General features: G+C 42.1%; 1 protein-coding gene across 2 annotated transcripts in view; it reads left to right on the top strand.

Annotated features, from left to right (window-relative positions):
• Positions 1-22,835, top strand: part of GABRA1 (gamma-aminobutyric acid type A receptor subunit alpha1) — a 270,753-nt gene that overhangs the window by 17,192 nt on the left and 230,726 nt on the right. The window contains exon 3 of one of the 2 annotated variants that reach the window (XM_075601924.1): positions 4,607-4,716. The exons of the other annotated variant lie outside the window; for it this stretch is intronic. Within the exon in view, the coding sequence (XP_075458039.1) occupies positions 4,607-4,716 (110 nt within the window). The remainder of the gene's footprint in view (positions 1-4,606; positions 4,717-22,835) is intronic. 2 annotated transcript variants of the gene reach the window in all.

Below are 22,835 nucleotides of genomic sequence, written 5' to 3'. Positions count from 1 at the left end.
TCGATAAGACACTCATCGCAGAGTCAGATGCTATCTTTGCTCTTAAAGATTGAAAGTCACTTAAATTGAAAGATACATAAATTTACAGTATGCAGTGTATGATTGTTTTATAAATAACAATGGGTATTAATTATAATGTTCTGAATCTATTGACTTGCTTCAGCTGTTATTCTTTAAGTCACTGTCTATACTCTGCATATCTATTCAGAGTGTATGTAATTCATTATTCTCAAATGCTAAATAGTAATTCTGCACTTTTAAGAATGCTTGCACTGCTTACATTGAAAAACATGGCACTTTTTCATAGATAACGACTACTGTACCTTGATTACTATGACATTTAAATAATATAATATCCCAACACCAAGATTGCAGATATTGAGAAGTCTTAGTGCATGAAAACAAGGTACCATATATCAAAGGGAGTTTGAACAATAATCAAAGTTTAGGAATCAAAGACAACTGTGCGAAGGACAAAAGCATTGGATGTTGTGATCACAATCTCTGAATTAATGAAACAATTTGCATAGTAAGGGATACTTGCCCTTATTTTAGCCTTACTTTGCTCGCTGGGTACCATCCATGAGCACTTCTAAATCAATAGAAAAGGGTTGTCTGCTACAAATCCAAGATTGTATCTAATGTATTTTAGGTATCCAAAAATGTCTATAATCGGGGGTGCAAAAAGGGTCTTTTATACTGAGTCTAAAAAAAAAAAAAAGAAACCCTACAAATGACTCTGATTTACATTTAATTCTAACATATAAAAAAAAGCCATCAAAATTGAGCTATACAATTATTACACATGTAAGGGAAGACTTTTAAAATCAATAATTACATGACAATTACTGTAGGCATTGTTACATATCCCTGAGCAATAAAGTGCTTTTGCAACAAGGACATTTATTTCTTGAACAAATAAATCAAGAGTACCTAATGCCTCAAAACATACCACATATCACAAAATCACAAACAATATATACTGTACAGTGTATTTATATCTCAAATTCAATAAATAAGGGTTGCAAATCTAGACAGGACCAATTAAGTCCCTTCTTATATTTACACAAATATAGATAAAGTATATGCAGTGCATACAATTATACCCATAGATTGAAAACCACAGCTGCTTATTATTTCACAGCACTTATTCTAATCATATACCTTGTAGTTCTAAAAGTGTATATACTAATATTGAAGATGAACAAACACACTGTCTAATGTTCATGTGGAGAGTGTTCAGAAAGTTAGTGGCTGTAACAAAGTCACATAAAATATCCACTTATATAAACAAAATCATGCTCTAGCAATTGACTAAGTTTACACTGAAATTAGATCAGCATGGGTCAGTTTTCTACTATTCACCAGTGTCATGGAATCAAGAGTTTTCCTGTGTGCAGTAGAGCTAGTTTTGTTACAATTACCGTTGTCTCCACCTTCATAGTGTATCTATTCATGGAAATATACTAAAGTGTTTTGATATGTTATACCAATATTGGCACTAACTTTTAACATGCCCTAAATATCATACTAAAATACAGTACAATATTTAATAAATAATAACAGAACAATTCTGCTTCAGCTACAGTATGCTACAGTATTTTAATACACCTCCTCCACAGATGAAGACGCCTGCTGTGATTAACCTTGTGCACTACAGTATGTATTTAAGCCTCCCAACTTCAGTCTAGAGATCACACCTGAAGAAGGGACCCTTACAGTCTCAAAGCTTAGCACAAGAAAAGCTTGTACGATTGATATGTTGGTCATTAAATGATATCACAAACAAAACATCTCACTGTTGAATTCTACTAATTCAATCTATTCTTCCAGGGTTAGAAAGAAATACAGTATATCTGTATTCACCACTATCACAGACACATTTGCTTCTTACTAAATCTACAGACATTATGATCCTTTATTTTTAATTTTGTTTTTCAGTGTTACAGTAAGTGAAATATTTCAAAAACATGCATACTCCTTATTGAATGGAAAAATCTCCATAACACCTACGCTACTGAATCCGCCTTCTACTCTAGATGTGTTATATCATGTAACAGAGGAGGAAGAATATCAGTTAATCTTCTAATTTCCCTCTACTACCTGCCAGCTTGGGCCTATTATTTCCCATATCCTCCAACCTCCCACTCAGATCCGTGCACTCACTCAGATTTTCAGCTCTTCCTTCTTCTCTGATATCTTTCTTTCCCATTTACAAATGCTGTTGTGAGACCTATTATCAAGAACAACACTCTTGATTCTACTAACTAACCCATCTAACTGTCTATCCCTCCTGCCTTTTGCCTCTACACTTCTGGAATGATTTGTATCTTTGCACATGCTTTCTTTCCTCAGCTCCTATGCTTTCCTAGTCCTGCCACAAACAGGTTTTCACACTGCTCACTCAACTAAAACAACAATCTGCAAAGTAGCAAATTACTCCCTTCTCATTCTACTCAACGTCCAATTTTTCTTTCACATTTTCTATTTGGGACAAAGCCCTCTTCTGACTTTCTTCCTACCTGTCTTATAACTCTTTTAGTGTGTCTACTGCTAACTTTCTCTTTTGTTGGTTTACCTCAAGGCTCAGTTCTGGAGACTTCTCCTCTTTTCTCTATACACATTCTTCTTGGCAACCTTATTAATTGGACATTAATTATTAAGTATGTAGATGACACACAACTGTATATAGTAACACAGAGCCTTACTGTACATCTGCAGTACAGTCCCAGGTATCGAAGTGTCTCACAGCAATATGGATTGTAGCTAGACACCGTAAATTCAATAAATCAAAGAATGAGCTGCTCAAAATCCAACTTTAGCTAAGCCCCATTGTGCCCTTTCCCATCATAGTCAATAACACTACAATCCATCCAGTTGTTTATGTGTCATATTTTACCCTTCTCTATCATTCTTCTCTCACCTTAATGCTATTGCTAAATCTTGCCATGTCTTTCTCTGTAACATTACTAAAATACAACATTTTCTCTGTCTCTACTACTGACCCTGTATGTTAATTAATGCCCTCATTATCTCCTGTCTGTGCTACCGCAACATATCACTCTTATTGCAATCAGTCTCTGCTTCTATCCACCTAAAAACTCTCTGTTGACTCCCTATTAAACTCTAAAGTACATTCTATTAAAAATCTCTTCTTTTCTCTTTCAAGGCTCTCCACTTCCTGTATCAGTACAGCTCTCCCATTCCGTCATCCTTCTGACATGCAGCACCCTACACTATCTATAGAACTCCCACTTCTCAATATCTACCAAGTACATACTCTCTCTAACTGAAACAAAATAAAACTAAAACAAACTAAAACCCATCTGAAATTTCATTTGTTAAAGAAAGTTTTAAAATAGACTTGGATGGCCAGTGCTCACCAAACTGCAGTATGCTTGTATGAACAATCCTATGTACTTAAATGTACTCCTACTGTTTCAGTTCGTCTATCCCATTGCTAATTAGATTGTAAGCTCTTTTGTGGTAGGGACAAACGTCTCCCAATGTTTCAATGTCTTGATACACTTATCCCATCTGTGATATTATATTCCCTGTATTGTAATGTTGTACATTGATATGGTATTTACATTATATGCATGGTAAGCTGATGGAGATAAACAGTCTTTAGTATATTGTTACGAACAATTGTTTAATAGGTAAAAAAAATGCAGGGAACAATATACATTTTTCAATATGTAACAATAGTACAATAGTGGCAGATTTATTAATAATAATAATAATAATAAGAATAATTATTATTATTATAACACATCTTGCTATAATAGCTCTATTTATGTAACAGATTTTGTAGGAGACATGTATAAAAAGTTCCATGGAGTATGATATGTTCGTGTTATTTATATACTGCATGTCTCGTTGTTCCAAAACTGGTTCAATACTACAGCAAAATGCATATACTAGTTTTGTCCCAGTTATGCGGTGGGAAGACATAATACACAGGCCCTGTATTGACCACATGGCATATATGATCTTGGTCACTACAAAGAAATATCCTTTTCCATATTGGCAATCACTTTCTTTCATGAGCTCTACAATATTTAGGATTGAGTGAGAAGTTGATTAAAAAAGGAGAAGGCTCAGTGGCAGTCCGCCACGAGCGTCGGATGGAAGGACAAAGGATGAAGATTCATCGCCTATCCCCCCCTCCCCTCCTTCTCCCCCCCCCTCCCTCTCCCAACCCTTCCCCTCCCCCACTCTCCGATGTAGTCATGTCCAAGTGTCTGTGGTGTCTTGTCGTTTCCCCATCACGTCGTCTGTTTAGTGTTGTATGTCCCACAAAGGGAGTTTATTTGTGTGCATACTGCAAAAGTTGACATTATGTTTATTTCTCCAATGTATGTATACAAAAACCAATAAAAAAAAGAATGTTTAAAAAAAAAAAAAGGAGAAGGCTGAGTGAGTTAATGGCCCAACTCTTGCAGCTATTGCTTTTCAGTAGAATGACAATCTGGCTGCATAGAAGAGATTTTGTGTCTCTGAATCATCTTAAGCAAGGCTAAGCAGATTTTAGAATTACCAATGGCAGGATTGGGTTTAGCTGTATGCTTAATATTATATTTATTTCAATGTCCCATCATTTCAGCTGTGGACAAAGCACAGAGGATGAGATTAGAGACAATACCACAGTGTTCACAAGGATTTTGGACCGTCTCCTAGATGGCTATGATAACCGCTTAAGACCAGGATTGGGAGGTTGGTAGTAAAGAGTTTCATTTATTGTTATTCTGATTTATGTTAACTATGTGAATGTGCTTGCAAACATATGCAATATTTATCAAATAAGTTGTTAGCATTTTCTTGCAGACCGTTGAACATAAGCTATATATATATATATATATATATATATATATATATATATATATATATATATATAATATATATATATATATATGTTCTTCAGTAATCGGTGATACCTTTTTTATTGGACTAACAATTTATGTCATAGGACAAGCTTTCGAGAGTTCTCCTCTCTTCTTCAGGTCAGCAATTCTCGGTTATCACCGAATACTGAAGAACTCATTTATTCTGCACTATCGCAACTGGACTAACACGGCTATTTTCTGCTTTATTTATATATATATATATATATATATATATATATATATATATATATATTTATAGTTCTTCAGTATTAGGTGATACCTTTTTTATTTGGACTAACAATTTATGTCATAGGACAGGCTTTCCAGAGTTCTCTCTTCCTCAGGAGTATTCTCGAAAGCTTGTCTCCTAAGACATAAATTGTTAATCCAAATAAAAATGGTATCACCTAATACTGAAGAACTAATTTATTCTGCACTATTGCAACTGGACTAACACAGCTATTTCCGTTATATATATATATATATATATATATATATATATATATATATATATATATATATATATATATATAGAATCTTTCTGCTACAACTGTACTTCAGAATAAAATATAGTGACTTCAGGTATCTTCAACTTCCCTGATGACAAAAGTTCACTTCAAATATGACTAAATCCTAAATGAATTGGAATTATTTTGTATTTAAAAAAAATAATTATAATTTTTCCTAATCTTTCTTTGAAAGCAGCCAAATAGCTAAAAACAGTGAGATTACAATCTATAAATAAAATAGCCTATACTGTACATATATTCAATTGTACAGTAATGCAGGTCACACTGTTTTTACAAGATCTTCAACAACATATTCATAAAATTGGAACAATGGACTTTTAAGCCGTAAATGGCAATATCGTCTTAAATTTATCGCACCCTATTTGTTAAATACTTCATGCAAATTTAAACCATATGTAGTTACTTTGTTTGGGCTGGTAAGATTAATAATTTACCTATTGGGATTTATGAAGATATGTTTGTCCACATGTAGTATACTATTAATTTTAGTAGCAATATTTATATATTTTTATAAAATGTTTTACTTGTAAATTATTTGTTTATAATAATATTTATAGAGCGTCCTTATCCAGGGCGCTTTACATTATTTAGTAAAACAATGGTGTGGTTATATATGGAATACGATAAAGAGTTATGTCTGCACACCTGAATGTATATAATAAAAGCAATATACTTGCGATTTAGAGGTACCGGTGCTCCGTGGTTCAGGGAAAAAACCTGTCAGGTGTGATTTCAGTAGATATGAACAAAGAGGAGGATCCAGGGCACTACGGATTTGTAGAAAATAAATTTATTCTAGGCACACATTCTAGGCACCTCTTTGTTCGTGGTTATATATGGAAAATATGATGGCATAGAGTAATTGTTACAAATTCTTTTGTGGTGGGCACAGGTGGGAACAATATGGTCAGGCTAGGAGTTAGGTGCATTGAGAGCTTGCTTGGTTGGTGGGCAAGGATTGGGTTCAGGTCTCTATTTAGTCTTGTTGGTGGCATGGTGATGGATCAGACAGTGGGGACAGGGGAGGAAATTGGATCAGTGAGGTTGGTGACTTTGAAGGATCATGGAGTGACTTTAGGAAGGTTTAAGATGATGTGAGGGAAGGGGAGACCATGGGAATTGGGGAGGGTACCTCCCATTTTCAAGTATGATAATTGTTATTAGATACAGAGAGAACACCTGATTGGTGTCACTATAGTCTTTCATTTTCTGACAAGTTTGCTTTGCTAAAAAGCACAGATCAATGAATGTCAATGCATTGAACTGTGATTTTTAGCAATGCAAATTGAAAAGATGATGGCTCATATTTACTAAGCAGTCTTTTGCCATAAGACACATTAGGGAAGACACCTTATAGCCCATAGCCTTGAATAAGTCATAAGTGGTCTTATAACTCCAGATAGTGCAGAAGACTGCTTAGTAAATATGATGCTAGGTTACTGGTATAAGTGTAATTAATTAATTACAGGTTTTAATCAAATGTAATCTAGCAACATAAAACTTACTCAAAGACAGTGAGGCCTCACACATCTTCTTTATAAAAAGCAATAGTTTATGTTAAGATTATAAGGGCTTGTTTGTAAATTGGAAGGTATCACTACCTGGACCAACATTATTATTCTGACTCAAACTCACTGTGGCAAGTGAGTAGAGGCAGGCGATTTAACTTAATCCCATATATCAAGCAAGGGAATCTTCTTATTTACTGAAGTGTTTATTTAGGGGCAACAAAAATACTAATAAAAAGGTGAAAAGGTACTGAGGGAAAAACACTGGGGCATGGGAGCAATGGAGGGGAAAGTGAGCTAGGAAGATAGTGGGATAATGCTAGGTAATATGGGATAGCGCAATATATAAGGATAGGTTTATTTCACTAGCTTTACCAAAGGAGTAGCAGAGGTGACTGCTCCAAGATGGCTGCTAGATTTAAAAAGGAAGCATGCTAGCCTGGGCTAACAGGAAATAAGGCTAGGACTATGCCAACTAGCAAGGGGAGGAGGGGCAGTCCATCTTACAGAGAAAATGCAAGGGGGTTGCCAAAGCAACTGGCTGAGAAGTCATCAAGAAACTTACATTTATAGCAACAATACACTGAGGAGTAATGGCTGCCTCAGAGCTAGGAAAACATACAGAGAGGTCCCATGACACTCCCCACCTGGTATCAGTAGATGCCACTATATAATCACTATATGTGGAAAATGTGGAAAATATAAAATATATAAATGTCACGATTGTGCTCGCCACAAACCTGGGTCGGACCGCGAGGCTGAGGTGGGGTTGTAAAAGCACCGACCGGAGACCGCGCAGGCTGATCCGGATTGCGCAGTTCGTTGTCGTACATCGCAGGAGAAGACAGCGTCGTCATTGTACAAGCCAGGGTCAGGGCTGGAGATATCAGGATAAACATTGTTCAAGCAAGAGTTTGGCAACATGTAGTCAGGAGAGCCCCGCTTCAGCTTAGGAGCGCGGGGTTGGACTCTGCGCGAGCGACGGCCATGGCCCATGGTGCTGGTCACAGGAGATGGTAAGCAGACCAGCGTAGCACACCGCCTAGCTGCACGGGTAAACCAGTGCACAGCGCAAGAGTCCTGAGCGGTCTGGGGAATCCTCTGTTTCAGCACAGGAACCAGGACACGGCCTCTCTAGATTAGGGAAAGAGTAGGCCCCAGGAACCAGGAAGCTGGAGATACACAGGGAAACCTCCGCTACAGAGCAGGAATCCAGGAGACTGAAGGATGCAGGGCGAAACCTCCGCTTCAGTGCAGGAATCCAGGAGGCTGAAGGACGCAGGGACGAAACATCCGCGTCAGTGCAGGAATCCAGGAGGCTGAAGGAAGCAGGGACGAAACATCCGCTTCAGCACAGGAGAACAAGCGGGAGCTTGAAGGAAGCTGAATGACGCAGGGCGGAACCTCCGTATCAGCATAGGAGAACAAGCGAGCTTGAAGGGAGCTGAAGGATGCAGGGCGGAACCTGGTATCAGCATAGGAGAACAAGCGACTTGAAGGAAGCTGAAGGACGCAGGGCGGAACCTGGTATCAGCATAGGAGAACAAGCGAGGGCTTGTGGCAGAACGATAGTGACATCCAGTAAGGACTATGCTCGGCAAGGAGCATAGTGGGAAAGCAGTACTTAAAGGCCAGCGGGCCAATCCCCAGCGGGGGTGTGAAGGTGCTGCTCCAATGAGTGAATGCAAGTCTAGGTTGCAGTGATAGGCTGCACAGCTGCAGTAGATACCAGAGGGAGTGTGTTTAGCTTTGGTGAGTGAATCCAGGCTGCAGCAAACATCAGGAGAGCTGTTCCAGAACTGCACCGGTCTGCAAGGTAAGGCAACCAGTAAACCGCGGAGCGGATTCCTTACAATAAACAACAGTGAACAACAGTTTAAAGTCCATGTCCACATAACACGTGTTACCGGCCAGTACCAGTGGCTCCAAAGTCTCTTTGGCAATAGGGAGACCCAATAGCTTCACCAGTCCAGGATGGCCTCTTGGAAGTCCATAGAAAGCGTGGGACCCACAATTGGCATTAGAGACACCCAGGTGGTGGTGTCCCAAATCCTTACTGTCCTTGTAAAAGTTCTGGCTCTGACACTTGCTTAAACTGTGACCATGAATGTTGTCAAGGCTCATGGGAGAGTCAAGCAGAACCTGCCTCAAGGATCGTGAAGTCTTGACTGGTGAACTGTTGAACAATTCCAACCGTGTGTTCCCAGCACACTTGGGGATTGGTAAAGTGACCACCTGTTGTTGTGGGGTTACCCTTGTTGATTGTAGGACTCAACTTCCAGAAGGAACTCCCTTTAGAGAGATACCTTTTCCACTGACACAGCTGATCTTGTCTGCATAAATTTCCTTCTGGACGCAACTGGGGACAATCTTCGTTGCCTCTGTTTTTGTGCTGACAGTGCTTAGTCCCTTGCAGAGATGCCAACCACTATGGCTGTCTAATTTACCAACAGCTGTGTCGCTGAAAGAAGTGGTAGCATGCTTGATACGTGCAAATGCTCGCTTGAGCATTGTCCATTTAGAGGACTGGGGGGATCCTTGCGTACCTTCAGGTGACCACAGCACAGACTTGAGGGTGGACCTCTGTGGCTCTTTCCAGGATTATTAATTGAAATATACCTACTGGAACTGATGGGATCTCATCAGGTTGTGTCAGAGACTTTGGTTCTGTTGGCGATGATGTGCTCTGCAGGTGAGCTGCAGACACTAACCCTTTAGCATGGTCTGCAGGGTTCTGGTCTGTAAGCACATTGTGCCACTGATTTGTTTGTGCGGATTTCTCGATTCCCTTTACTTTGTTTAGAAGAACTCCAGTGGGTGAATGGAATGGAGACTAAGGGCCTCATGCAGTAAGCGGCAGAAAGGCACTTCTCGCCACTTTTCCGCCTAAAAAGCCTATCCAAATTCAGAAAGGGGCCAGAAAATGGCGAGATTCAAAAAAACCGCCAGTTTTGCTGGCGGTTTTTTTTTTCCACCGGTGGCGGGGCGAGAAGGCACTTTCCGCCTAAAAATCCAACTTTTTCAGCCACCCTGTATTCTAGTAGAGGCGAGTAGCTAAGCGGAGCTATTCGCCTCTCTAGAATACCGTTTCGCTGGCGGATCAGCCACGCATGAAAAAGATGGCAAGTTGCTGCTCAGAGGCAGCGGATGAGTGGCGGATCGGCACTTAGAAAAAATTCAGGCCTTTTTCCTGGCTGGGATTGATACCATTAATATCAGCACCGGAGCCCTCCGGCATGCATCCGAGGCAGGAAAAATGCATTTAAAGCCCACTTCATTAACTTTGCGGTTAACCGCTAAGGCAATGAAGGGGTTAAAGAGCCGTGCCAGGTTTATTGTGGGTAGTGGGGGTGGGTGAAGGGGGTATTTGGCCCTTGTTGTTTGTTTAGGGCTTGCGGGGGGGTTGCGGGTGCACTTAACCTCTTCACGACCGTAGCGGTTAATACCGCTACGGTCATGAAGGGGTTAAGGCCTCCCGCTACCCACCCGCAAGCCCTAAACAAACACCGTTGGGCCTAATACCCCCTTCACCCACCCCCACTACCCACAATAATAAAAAATACACACACCAGCCCCACACTAACTAACTATATATATATATATATATATATATATATATATATATATATGACCCCAACAACACCTATACCCCCCTAACATACAGTATAGTCATGGGCAACATTACTATTATCCACAAATGGATAATAGTGCAGTTGTCCATTTAAAATACATACACAACAATAAAGACATTAAATACATATAGCACTCACCAATGTGAGTCTATCCCTACTCTGATTGGGTCAAGTATCATGTGACAGAGGCTTTCATTGACGTCACATCCTTTCTCCCCCAAGCCTCTGTAACATGGTACTTGAACCAATCAGAGTAGGGATAGACTTCCCAATAGACTTCCCACGCTCTGATTGGCTGCCGTACCATGTGAGTCCGGCCATGTGTCTTTTCATGACGTCATCTTAAAGGCAATTGCAGCAAAGCCATTCTGATTGGCTGTGCTGTCATTGCCGTTAAGTGACGTCATCATTTTTTTACATCGGCCAAAACACATGGTTTTCACGGCCCAATCAGGGCCGTGGGAACCATATGACGAAAATGTGACGTCATAGGCCTTTAAAAGCCTATGTCGTCTCATTTTGAAGCCAGACGCCGAAGAGGAAGGACCTCCTCTGAAGAAAGAAGACCAGGGCGTGACACCGGACGGCAAGAAGACCCCGGAAGAAGGTAGAAGAATACAGATGAAGATGGGGGCAAGTAATGGTGGGGGCAAGTAATGGTAAGTTAAATAAAGAAATGTATTTAATGTTAATGTGTTTTTTTTTTGCTTTTTCATGTCTTCATTTTTTTTTATGCATATCATTTCTTGCCACTGTATGTATGTATGTATGTATGTCTAGAGAGATATATACATACAGGGTAAGAAATGATAGTGTTGTTAAAGCTTGATTTTCTGTATTGTAAATGATTGTGGCTATGCTGCTATGAATAGATGTGTGTTAAATGTATTTTATTATTAGAAGAGATGTAAGTTTTGGGCTTTATGCTGTACTGTAGGTTGTGGAGAGCCTTGCTATAGTATATTGTAATTGTTGGTGTCCTTTTTTTGTATGTTTTGAACTTGTTCTCTGTTACGATAGCTATAGTTAATCGTGTAATTGGTATGGATGGTATTTTAATTGTTTAGGGATGTAATTCATGTCTGTTAATTCATTGATGGTGACTTTATTTGATGACATAATATACTTCATGTGATGTCAGGCTATTTGAGTTGGATTACTGTATTGTTAACATTGATTTGCAGCGTGTACATGTAGTTTACATGTTATGCTACATGTATACACTGTAAATGCAATGTTTTAAGTGGCATTTGAGCCTTCAGATTGAATGATTACATGAGATTTGTGTAGGAAATTGGTTTTTAATTCATTGAGGATGTTATGCATAAGTGGTGTTGCCATTGCAGGATGGCTTCACCCCTTAATTACCTTTGAGGTTAGTACCCGAAAAGGTGATTAAGGGGTTCATTGGTATGTTAATGTAATTGAGATGTATTGGCTATTTATTATTTTAGCAACGGACCCCAAGGATGATGCTGGCGACGGAGCCTTCTTATTGATAAGGTTAGTAGAATTTTCTTTACTTTATTACGGTATTTAATGTGTTTAATAATGGCCAAATAATGTATTATCTCTATGTGGATAATAGTTATTTGGCACATTATTGTACTGTATGTGCTGGGGGAGGGGGTATTGGCCCCAAGGGTATTTGGTAGGACTCCCCTGTGGGTAGTGGGTGAGGGTGGTTGGGGGGGTTAGTGGGGGAGGGTATGTGGGGGATGGTGGGTTAACCCCTTAATGACTGTAGCGGTTAATAACCGCTATGGTGATTAAGGGGTTAGGGGACATTACATTGGATGTTTTAATTCTTGTGTCTGTTTTGCAGAAGCGGATGGGGCATGGGCATGATGAAGATGAGGATTGCCTTCATCGTGGCAGCCGCACATGGGTGAGTGCTATATGTATTTAATGTCTTTATTGTTGTGTATGTATTGTAAATGGACAACTGCACTATTATCCATTTGTGGATAATAGTAATGTTGCTCATTACTGTATTGTATGTTGTGTATTGCTGCTATGTTTATTGGGGGCATTTGTCCGCAATAAACATGCTATTATGCGTTAACCCCTTCATTACCTTAGCGGCTATCCGCTATGGTAATGAAGCAGCATTAATGTATTTTAATAATATTGTGCGGTAGCAGGGGGCCCCTGAGCTGAACCGCATTTATTTGTGGCTCAGAGACCCCCTGCTTCCTGAGTTACAGGCCCCGGTTTGGGGCATCGGTTACAGTGTGGTCGCCATGTTTATTGCGGGCATGTAGCGTTTGGGACGCTATAAACATGGCGGCTACACTGCCCATCCGATCACACATACCGGGGCCTGTAACTCGGGAAGCAGGGGGTCCCTGGTCCACAAAGTGATGCGGTTCAGCTCGGGGGAACCCCTGCTCACTGTACAGTATTATTAAATAAATATTCATGCTGCTTCGTTACCGTAGCAGATACCCTGTAAGGTAAGGAACGAGTCTTTATTAATATGTGTGTTTTACTCATAGTGTAGATGTGCAGAGGGTCTCCGGAGCAGAAACGTTTTTGTTTTAGGTCCGGGGACCCCCTGCTTCCCGATATACAGCCCCCTTTATGGGGTGCCGGTATCCCTCTGCTTTATTTACATGCCGCGGTCACGTGATCGGGACCTTTAAATGCAGAGGGATAACGGCACCTCATAAAGGGGCCTGTATCTCGGGGAGCAGGTGGTCCCCCGACCTGAAACCAATGCGGTTCAGCTCCAGAGACCCCCTGCACATGTACACTATGAATAAAAGTTGTTTTAAAAATAATTTTTATTGTGCTGATGTTTGCGCCGATAGAGCAGCGGATCTCTCTCGGCTGCAAACACAACTCGGTAGGGGACGGCTTCTCGGCAGTTTCTCACCAGGCAGCCGTCCCGCCACCGGTTACACGCCATTTCATCAAATGGTGGTGGCTAATTCATTCGCCAGGGATTCGCCCCTTACAGCATACAGACAGTTTAACTCGTCAAAAACATGGCTAATTGCTAAACTGGCGAATGCATTTTTTCGCCGCTTACTGCATGATACCCTAAGTCGTACAACAGTTTGTCTTGTCTTTGACGATCTCTTTGTCAATCACCTTCAGGATATTTTTCTCTTCCTTTGGTGAAGTTGGTACATCATCTTTTGTCATCTGGACTACTGTACATCTAGGGCATTTAACATTCCTCCTATATAAAGATGTCTTTGTGGTGTTCAGAGATACAACCTTGTTTTTCTACGTTGCCAAGCCTTTCTTCCACTACGATATTGGTAGGGCAAGGTTTGAAGAGGATGCATGTCCACATTCCAGATGGTTATTCCTCGGGCATCACATAGTCTGATTTTTGCCCTTTGTCAATGCATACATTACTCACTTTCACCCATCCAAGGTCAAGTCTTTGGGCAAACGGGGCATTATGGAGTCTGTTGCACCGTTTGTGGTTTTTGTGCACTCTCAGGATGTCCCTGCCAAGCAGTAGCAAAATCTTGACATCTTGTTCTAAGGTTTGGGTAATGACGTGTCATGTCTGGTGTGTGAATCTCGCTCCTGTTCGTTGCCATCTGCTTACATTCTATAAGCATAGGGAGTGGTACTTTTATTCTACCATCTATGGAACGTATGGTGTAGCCATTTGCTCGCCACCATGTTGTCTCCATCAGTCTTGCGCAGGTGTGTAGGGGGAGGCATTTTCTTGTGTGTTTAATAAGTTAAAGAATTCTGACCTGACTAATGATCGGTTGCTTTGATCATTGATGATCGTGTACATCATAGCAGCCCTCTCAGGTTGTCCCTTGGGGTATATGGCGACAAGGCATATTTTGGAGCAGGACCTCTGGTCGCGTCGTCTCCGCAGACCTCGGTGCACTGGGATGGGACAATAGATGGTGATGCTGTCTTCTCTTCTTCCTCCTCCCCACCATGCGTTGCCATGGAGGTAGGGTTTTTGAGTTGGTCGAGTGTTAGTGCCTCTGGGTGTAAAGATGTTACATGCTTGTCACTATTGCATACTGTACATTTAATAGCTTCTTTACAGTCTTGAACAGGTGACTTTGGGAAGCGCAGCATCTGAAGCAAACTCCAAATTCCTTGAGTAGGCTCTTGTGTTCCTCTATGGCCTTCATTCTAAAATCAAAATACCTGTTTAGTGAGTGTGGTTTCTTGTGTATGTGATATTCCCTGTTTGGGTCCTCAGTCTTCCTGTTTGTAGTGACAAAATGATAGGGACGTGTAGATGCTGTAGAAGACATGCCTGTCCTGTGGACCGAGATAGGTGTTCTGGTGTTACCGTATCTTGTCACCAGTCCTTCATTCTTGAGATAGCTTAGACTGGATGCAGTTGGTATACCTATGACAAAACTGGGATCATTTTTTGTTTTAGCTGCATCACGAATAAAGCTCAAGAAGAATGAAAAGGGAGGGAAGGCAACTTGCTTCTCCCTTTTGTATTTTGAACCTTGCGAAGGCCATCTTTTTTGAAGGTTATGAGGTCGTTTCTCCAAGATGGGTTTGACTCCATGAGCGGAATCCAAGAAGTTGATACCTGGTAGAGATTGATCAGCTTTTGTGGATTCCAATTCCTGCAGCAAAGCTCCAAGCTCTCGGAACTTTGTATAATATTTGACCGAGATTCTGGGGAAGTTGTAAATTCTCTTGAAAAGTACATCTTCAATCCCTTCTGGGCTGCTATAGCACTCCTCTAGTCTTTCCCATACTATGTCAAGACTTACGTGAGGGTGGTTTACATTTGCTGCTCTGAGTCTCTTCACGTGCTCTAAAAATTCTTTCCCCAACCATTTGGTCAGCAGGTTATGTTCTTCTCTTGCATTGATGTCCAGACTCCTGGATATATCCTTGAATGTAGACTTCCATACTCTGTAGTTCTCAGGACAGTCATCGAAGTTGGTAAGTCCTGTTTTTACCAGATCCGCCGGATCATGTACTTGCCCATGTCTGTTAGTCCTGATGTATCGGTCTGTTGATTTTGCAGAGGAGGTGGCGAGTTGCGTTCGGGTATGTTACTCTGTCCGCCATCCATGTCTGCAGCGATGGATCGCAAGGCCGAGTGGGGATTGTGGATAGGAGTGTTATGTCAGAGATGCATATTTGCTTCTAAGTTGCTTCCTTGAATGCTGACTCATTCACTAATCCACTAGGGGTATAGTAGAGATTGTCCAATGCACATAAGTAAAGTCTCAGCGTTAAATGACCAAAGTAGATTTACAGCATTGCAGAACTTTATTTCTGTACTTCAAGCACAGAGATGCAAGCAGGATGGAAACTGCTACATGTTCACTCTCTCAACTCGCAAGTCACTGACCAACATTACATTTTATACACTGTATACAGACTGACCACTGAATACAAATTAACCACTCCTCTTAATGACTAACAAGACTAAACTTGTATTGCTGGTATTTTCTATTCTATATTGCTTTCTTTTATCAAGGCTTTCATGTGTTAATTTGTGTTTTATTGTATCTTTTCTTTCCCTTGATCAACCAAGGCTTTCATGTGTTAATTTGTGTTCTTGGCACCCACCCAAAATGTCATCCCATTATTTTAACATTATCAGTCAGGAGGGGCCATTATAATTAGAATAGTTGCAGCCTTTTGATCAGCTGTGGTGTCATAAGTTAGTTAAATTGGACATACAGTTTATATATGTATATATACATATATACCACAACCTAATACATATTACACTGCATGCTGAATCAATGCACTCCTATCCACATATACAGTACCATTCATTTCCACACACGTATATACTTAAATTTCAATAAAATCCAACCAGCTATACAATGTCCATATTCAGTCCTTTTTGTAAATTCTTCTTTTCTGTTCTTCTTAATACAAGACCTTAGTGGGTTCACCATGCATTTCTAGTGCGTCTTTGGTATGTGTGCAGAGTGGGTGCTTTGCGCAATGGTGATTGCTGGGGGGGAATCTTGCCGTTGTCTCTTCCTTGTGGTGGAGGTGCGATGACTTAAAGTCAGAGTGAGGAACTGTGTTTCTCTGTGCGGGCGTACCTGGATTGCTAGCCTGTTGTAGTGCATCCGTATGTATGCAAGCGTGTTGATCACTGTTGTAGCTGTAGTCATCCCATGTAGCATATGCCCTTAGAGAAGCAGCACTAACTTCCCATGTATTCTCTATAGCTTCAACATTTGTGATATCCTCCTCATCAGGTATTGATGGTGAACTGGCATTCACAGTGGCATGACTCATCATGTAGTTTCTAGTGCGCTGGGCTGGATTCTCTGAAGTTATCCGATTATACGGGTGCTCCCTGCCATCCTGTCTTGTGGCTGCTTCTAAGACCTCAGCTTGGGCAGCAGCAGTGGCAACTTCCCTTTCTTCATGCAAGGCTTCAAAGTTCACTTCCAACTCTGCCTTCCTATGTGTGCAGGCAAAGGCATCAGTGGCGGCGGCAGTGGTATCGGTAGAGGCGGAAGCAGTGGCTTCAGCAGCAGTAGTGGCTTCAGCAGTGGCAGTAGCAGCTGCAGCAGTGGCATCCTGCGCCTCCTCTTCGATGCAGGCTCTCTAATTTAATGGCTAACTCTTTCCAGCTGTATGCGGCCCTGGCACGTGCAGCCTCTGCGGTAGCTCGCTCCTTGGTAGCGCTTGTGCTAGATACGTTAGATAGCGCTGAGTTTGCTGACCTTGTAGAATGCGTGGATGCACTGGAACACTGTGATGCAGTCTCCAGCAAGTGGTCCTTTCTCCTACTTTCGGCTTCCGTGATAGTAGTCTGCACGTGGTGGTCATGTATCAGATCGATATTATTCTATAAGTCTCGTTCTTGCATGCTTCCACTGGTAATAGACCTTGTGAAGTAGGTGATGTACAGTATGTCTCTGATGGCACTCAGCAGCATGTTTGATCAGACCTTAATAGAGTTATAGCCTGCTCAAGCTAGTTTTCATAATTGTCAGTGTTTGCAACGTTAATCATTTAAAATTCATTTTTTCCCCAGGCCTTCTCTAATTTGTTATGGTATGCGTCAATGTCAGATTCTTATTTTTTGTGGGCCTTCTGTGTGTGTGACTGTCCGCTTAGGCCTCGCACTCTCTTGCGTCTGTTGCGGTTGTGTAGCGGTCTCAGCGTCTGAGTTGTCACTCTCATGCTTGGTGTCTGGTGATGGTCTGAGTTTTGCAATGCTGCAGGTGTCTGTAGGCCTTAGTCAGTGTGTGTGGCGTATGGTCTGTTACCTGCGTCAGCGATGGACGACTACCTCAGATAGTGCCGGTTGGTGTCCTGCAGCGGTCAGTTTAGCGATAACTGTATTTACAGGTGTTCATTGCTCTGACCCGTGTCCTAGCGGATGTCCAGAGCATGGGCCATGGGAGTGCTTGCTCCAGGAACGTAGCGTAGGGTAAGATCTGAGGGGCTTCTGTGAGCTGAATATAACAGCATGGGGTGCAGGCTCTGTGAAGCTGTGCTGCAGCTGCTGTGTAGAGTGCAGGGGTTCTGCTTGTCTGTGAAGCTGTGCTGCAGCTGCTGTATAGAATGCAGGGACTCTGTTAGTTTGTGTAGCTGTGGCTGCAATGCTGTGCAGTAACTAACTCTCATAAAGCTGTGATACTGCAGTTTGTCTCCCAGCAGTGTAACTGTTTCAATCTGTAGCTGTAGCTGTCTCAATTTGTCTCCTTGTAGAGCTAAAATGTATAATTCTGACTCAAGCTCACTGTGGCAAGTGAGTGGAGACAAGCAGCTTAACTCAATCCCATATATTACCTATATATTAAGGGAATCTTCTTATTTGCTGAAGTGTTTATTTAGGGGCAACAACAATATAAATAAAAAGGGGAAAAGGTACTGAGGGAAAAACATTGGGGCATGGGAGCAATGGAGGGGAAAGGGAGCTAGGAAGGCAGTGGGATAATGCTAGGTAATAAGGGATAGTGTAAAATATAGGTAATAGGTACATCTCTATAGCTTTACCAGAGGAGTAGTAGAGGGGACTGCTCCAAGATGGCTGCTGGATCCAAGATGGCTGCTAAGGAAGCATGCTAGATGGGGCTAACAGGAAATAAGGCTAGGACTATGCCAACTAGCAAGGGGAGGTGGGGCAGTCCATCTTACAGAGAAAAGGCATGGGGTTGCCAAGACAACTGGCTGAGAAGCCAACAAGAAATTTACATTTGTTGCAACAATACACTGAGAAGTAATGGCTGCCTCAGAACTAGGAAAACACACAGAGAGGTTCCAGGACAATTATGTATGGATACAATTTGACTGATAACTACAATATTGTTTCAAGGTTAAAGGAAGTTAGCGAGCCTGATAAAGCACATACAACCCTCATTGTTTTTTTTATTTATTCTAGTTAGATAAATCCCTTCATACTTAATCAAATATATAAAAATAACAGATTGCTGAATCTTGGAATATAGAATACAAAGATATACTTTTGTATAATAAGTATATTTTATTTTCTGTGGCAAATACTTTTTTGCAAGCATATTCAAAAGTGAAGGGTTGTGTTTCACTTTAAGTAGCTCTCATAGGTATAAAGTATTGGTGTATCAGATGTAATACAAGAAAACATAGCAGTTTTTTATCTATAATATAGAGTTCCTTTTAATCCAAAATGTGTATGCAGCTCCTCCTTCAAGTTTATACATTCCAGAATAGACTTTAATTAGTTTATTAAAATATACGTATGAACAAAGTAAATTTTTCTGTATTATTAATATACTACTTTTCTAGGTTAGTCAATAATGCTTTATGTTTTTATGTGTTGAGGGCATGATTTGTAATACAGGTAATTTTCCCATCCTGAAACTTGAATTTATTCAATTTATTTTCTTCTACATTAGGTTCTACTGTAACATTGTCTTTTGTAATTGAAAATAACTGAAAGATTGATCTTGCTTTATTTATATTTGCTGATTATTGATTATATTTTCAGTACCGGAATGCAATACACTGCAATTTACTATAGATTATGTTTGTGTTTTCTATCACTATTAAGAGCATTTTAGATATTGTAACAATAGCACTAATGGTTTTTAAATCTATGGTATAGCCATCTATAAATATACTGATTTACAGAGCTAAGTATAATTTAATACTAACATAGTTTGTGATAATCACAGGTTTGTAGAAACCGTGCAATAAATTAATTGTCTTCAAATATATTTGTAAACATCTTGCAGGTGGTGTATTTCACTACATACAATTATTTTTTCCTTCTTAAATTCAGTGCTGTTTGTTCTCCGATGAAGAACAGAAGCAAAACTAATTGACGCCTTGTGATATAAAAGGAAAGAAACTTAAAAGGTGTAATCTGTTACAGGCCTACTGTATTCTTTTAAAATAAAGATAGCCATGCGAAGTGGGTAGACCTATTCAAGTCAGTAGTCATGCTAGGCATGATCCAGTCATTGTTTACTAAGCAATTGGAAGCTACAATTTATCATATATATATATATGTAGGGGTAATCTCTTACCAGGTGCAGCGCCTCCACCTGCGATGGCTCCCAGCCGAGCGGGAGTTGTTCCTCACAGGACAATAATACAGTACTACTCACACAGCATGTAAAAGAAACAGTAACTTTACTAGCGGTAACCATAACCATGCATATATCATCTCTATAAGTGTTACTCTTCAATGAGACACAATAACTAACGCGTCTCGCAGGACGTGACCCTTCACCGTGTTCCCACACCGTGTCCAAACCCCACACCATAAACCCCCAAGGTGAATGTATGTGTGTGACTGCGCAACCACTAATTTGGACAATGTTATAGTTGGTGCACTTTATTGGATGTTACCTGCAGCGCTCGGGCCCGCAAATGGTCTTCACAAAGGATCCGGCGACATGGGGCTGTCTGTGATGTCCTCCGGGGCAATCCCACCCGGCGACTGATGGTGTTCCTGGAGAGGTCTGGTCCCAAAAATCTGGACTGCAGCTGTGACATTCTCTGTGTCCCTAGTTCCACACACTAACGTGACAGGTTCCTATTCTAGGGCCTGTCCCTTATTAACTAGACTTGACTGGGGACTCAGGGCCTATCTGGGCCTGGGTTTGTGGGCCTAGTGTAGAGGCTACTTGCCTCTCTACACACTGAGCTCCTACTTCTTCCCCTTCCCGGTCTTCTCTGACTAGCGTGCTCCCCTGCGCAACCTTCTACCTCTTCCTGCAGAGTTCCTATTGCCCTATTGGCTCTCTGGCGTCACCTGGTCTGGCTGAGGCTCACGGGACTTGTAGTCTCCGGTCCTGGGCCCCTTCTGATTGGCCCGTGTTCGCGCACTACCGCAGCCACTATCTGCTCATGCGCGAACTCTCGTCTGATGCCGTCTCCTCCGGGACTCTCTGCGCATGCGCAACTACTGATGGCGGCGCCCTGACCACTCGGCCGCCGCGGAGCCTCCGGTGTACCGGAGTGCTCCCTGCATGCTCTGCAACCTTCCCTTATTCTCCCATTAGAGCGGAGATGAGGATAAGCCTGTGGGGACCTGGCTACATCCTCCCCCCTGTAGAATCCAAAGTCCTCGCTTGGAACAACATAACAATAACTGTTTATAACTTCGCACACAGGTTATATAATAAAAATGCATGAATACGTACAACTTAACATATCACAGCTCTATATGTTACGCCGGTGCTGCCCGTAGACCAGACCCGTCCCCTGAGCTGAAGGGGGAAGTGGTAATACACACACCCGCAGCAAAGGGAGCGTGTCCGGAGTGTGGTATGAAGCGTTGCCAGGCCAGGTGAAGTAAGGTAGACAATACTTGCCAGTACCGGTTGTAGAGATAGAGTGAAGGATGCCTCGCCAAAGTCAGGGAGTGGAGAGTGGAGATAGGTCGTTGTCCAAGCCGTGTTCATGGGGTTACCAGAGTGAGCGTTGTCCAAGGAGTGCCGAGATCGAGAGCCAGAGGGGGTAGTCGTACGAGCTGCGTCAGAATCTGTGAAAACACTGAGAGAATCCAGAAGTACTTCCATACAGAGACTATGTCAAGCAAAGACTGAGAGCAGAGCTAGATAAAGCAGGAAGGTCCAATAAGGAACGGAGGCGGGACAGGAAGAGCTACAGGGAGACACTGCAGATTGGTGCAGGCATAACAGGCCAGGTGAGTCTTGTTGGTAACCTGAGTATGCCCGTGCAGTGTGCAGGGGCGGAGCCTGAGGTCCGGGGGACGGGAAGAAGAGTGTGCAGACTGAGCGTGCTCCGTAACTTGTGTACGCGCGTGAACCGAGCCAGTGGATGGTGCAGGTGTGCGTGCAGGAGGGCGTGGGCGTGCCCGGCGCTGAGCAGAGGAATCGCCGAGGGGAGTGATCCCGCGACAGCGGCAGGGGCGAGGAGCCGTGGAGGCCGGTAAGGCAGGTTTGTTTTGTGTGTCCAGGGGCTCCCTGCGGGAAGGGGGTGCTCTGTGTGGGAAGCGTGGAGAACGCCGATTCCTGACAGTACCCCCCTCTTCAGGAATGGCCTCATGACGGTCCAAGAACGGTTTCTCTGGAAACTTCTTCCTGAAGGACTTAAGAAGGGCCGGGGTATGAATGTCCTTTGAAGGTACCCAGGATCTCTCTTCAGGGCCAAAGCCCTTCCACTGCACCAAGAACTGGAGCTGACCCCTGGATAGGCGAGAATCCAAAAGAGAGTGAACTTCATATTCCTCGTTATTTTGTACAGTAATGGAATCCGGTTTACGAGTCTGATCCGGAAAGAAGTGACTGGAGATAAATGGTTTTAAGAGGGACACATGAAAGACATTGGGAATCTTCATACTGGGTGGTAGTTGGAGCCGGAATGCCACGGGATTGATTTGTTCACAAATAGGGAAGGGACCCAGGAACTTAGGTGCCAGTTTAGGAGATGGTACCTTGAGGTGGATATTCCTAGAGGATAGCCATACCAAATCCCTTGGTTTGTAACTGGGCGCCGAACGACGACGACGATCGGCCTGTAGTTTCAATCTGCGGGAGGAGTTGAGAAGGGTAGACTGAATCCTGGACCATGTGGTTTGGAGGGAAGAAATGCGTTCATCTACGGCTGGCACTCCAGAAGGAATGTTGGGGATGGGAAGACAGGGAGGGTGGAACCCATAATTTATAAAGAAGGGCGACTCCCGGGTGGACTCGTTTTTGGCAGAATTGACGGCATACTCTGCCCAAGAGAGGAGTTGAGCCCAATCATCCTGGAAATCGGATATGAAACATCTCAGGTACTTCTCCAGGGATTGATTGATTCTCTCCGTTTGTCCATTGGACTGAGGATAATAGGCGGAAGAGAAAGAAGAAGAGGTGCCCAATCTCTTCGTGAAAGCTC

This window comes from Ascaphus truei, chromosome 5 (genome assembly GCF_040206685.1).
Source record: "Ascaphus truei isolate aAscTru1 chromosome 5, aAscTru1.hap1, whole genome shotgun sequence".
NCBI classification, from domain to species: Eukaryota; Metazoa; Chordata; class Amphibia; order Anura; family Ascaphidae; genus Ascaphus; species Ascaphus truei.
This window is presented reverse-complemented; position numbering and strand designations above follow the sequence as displayed.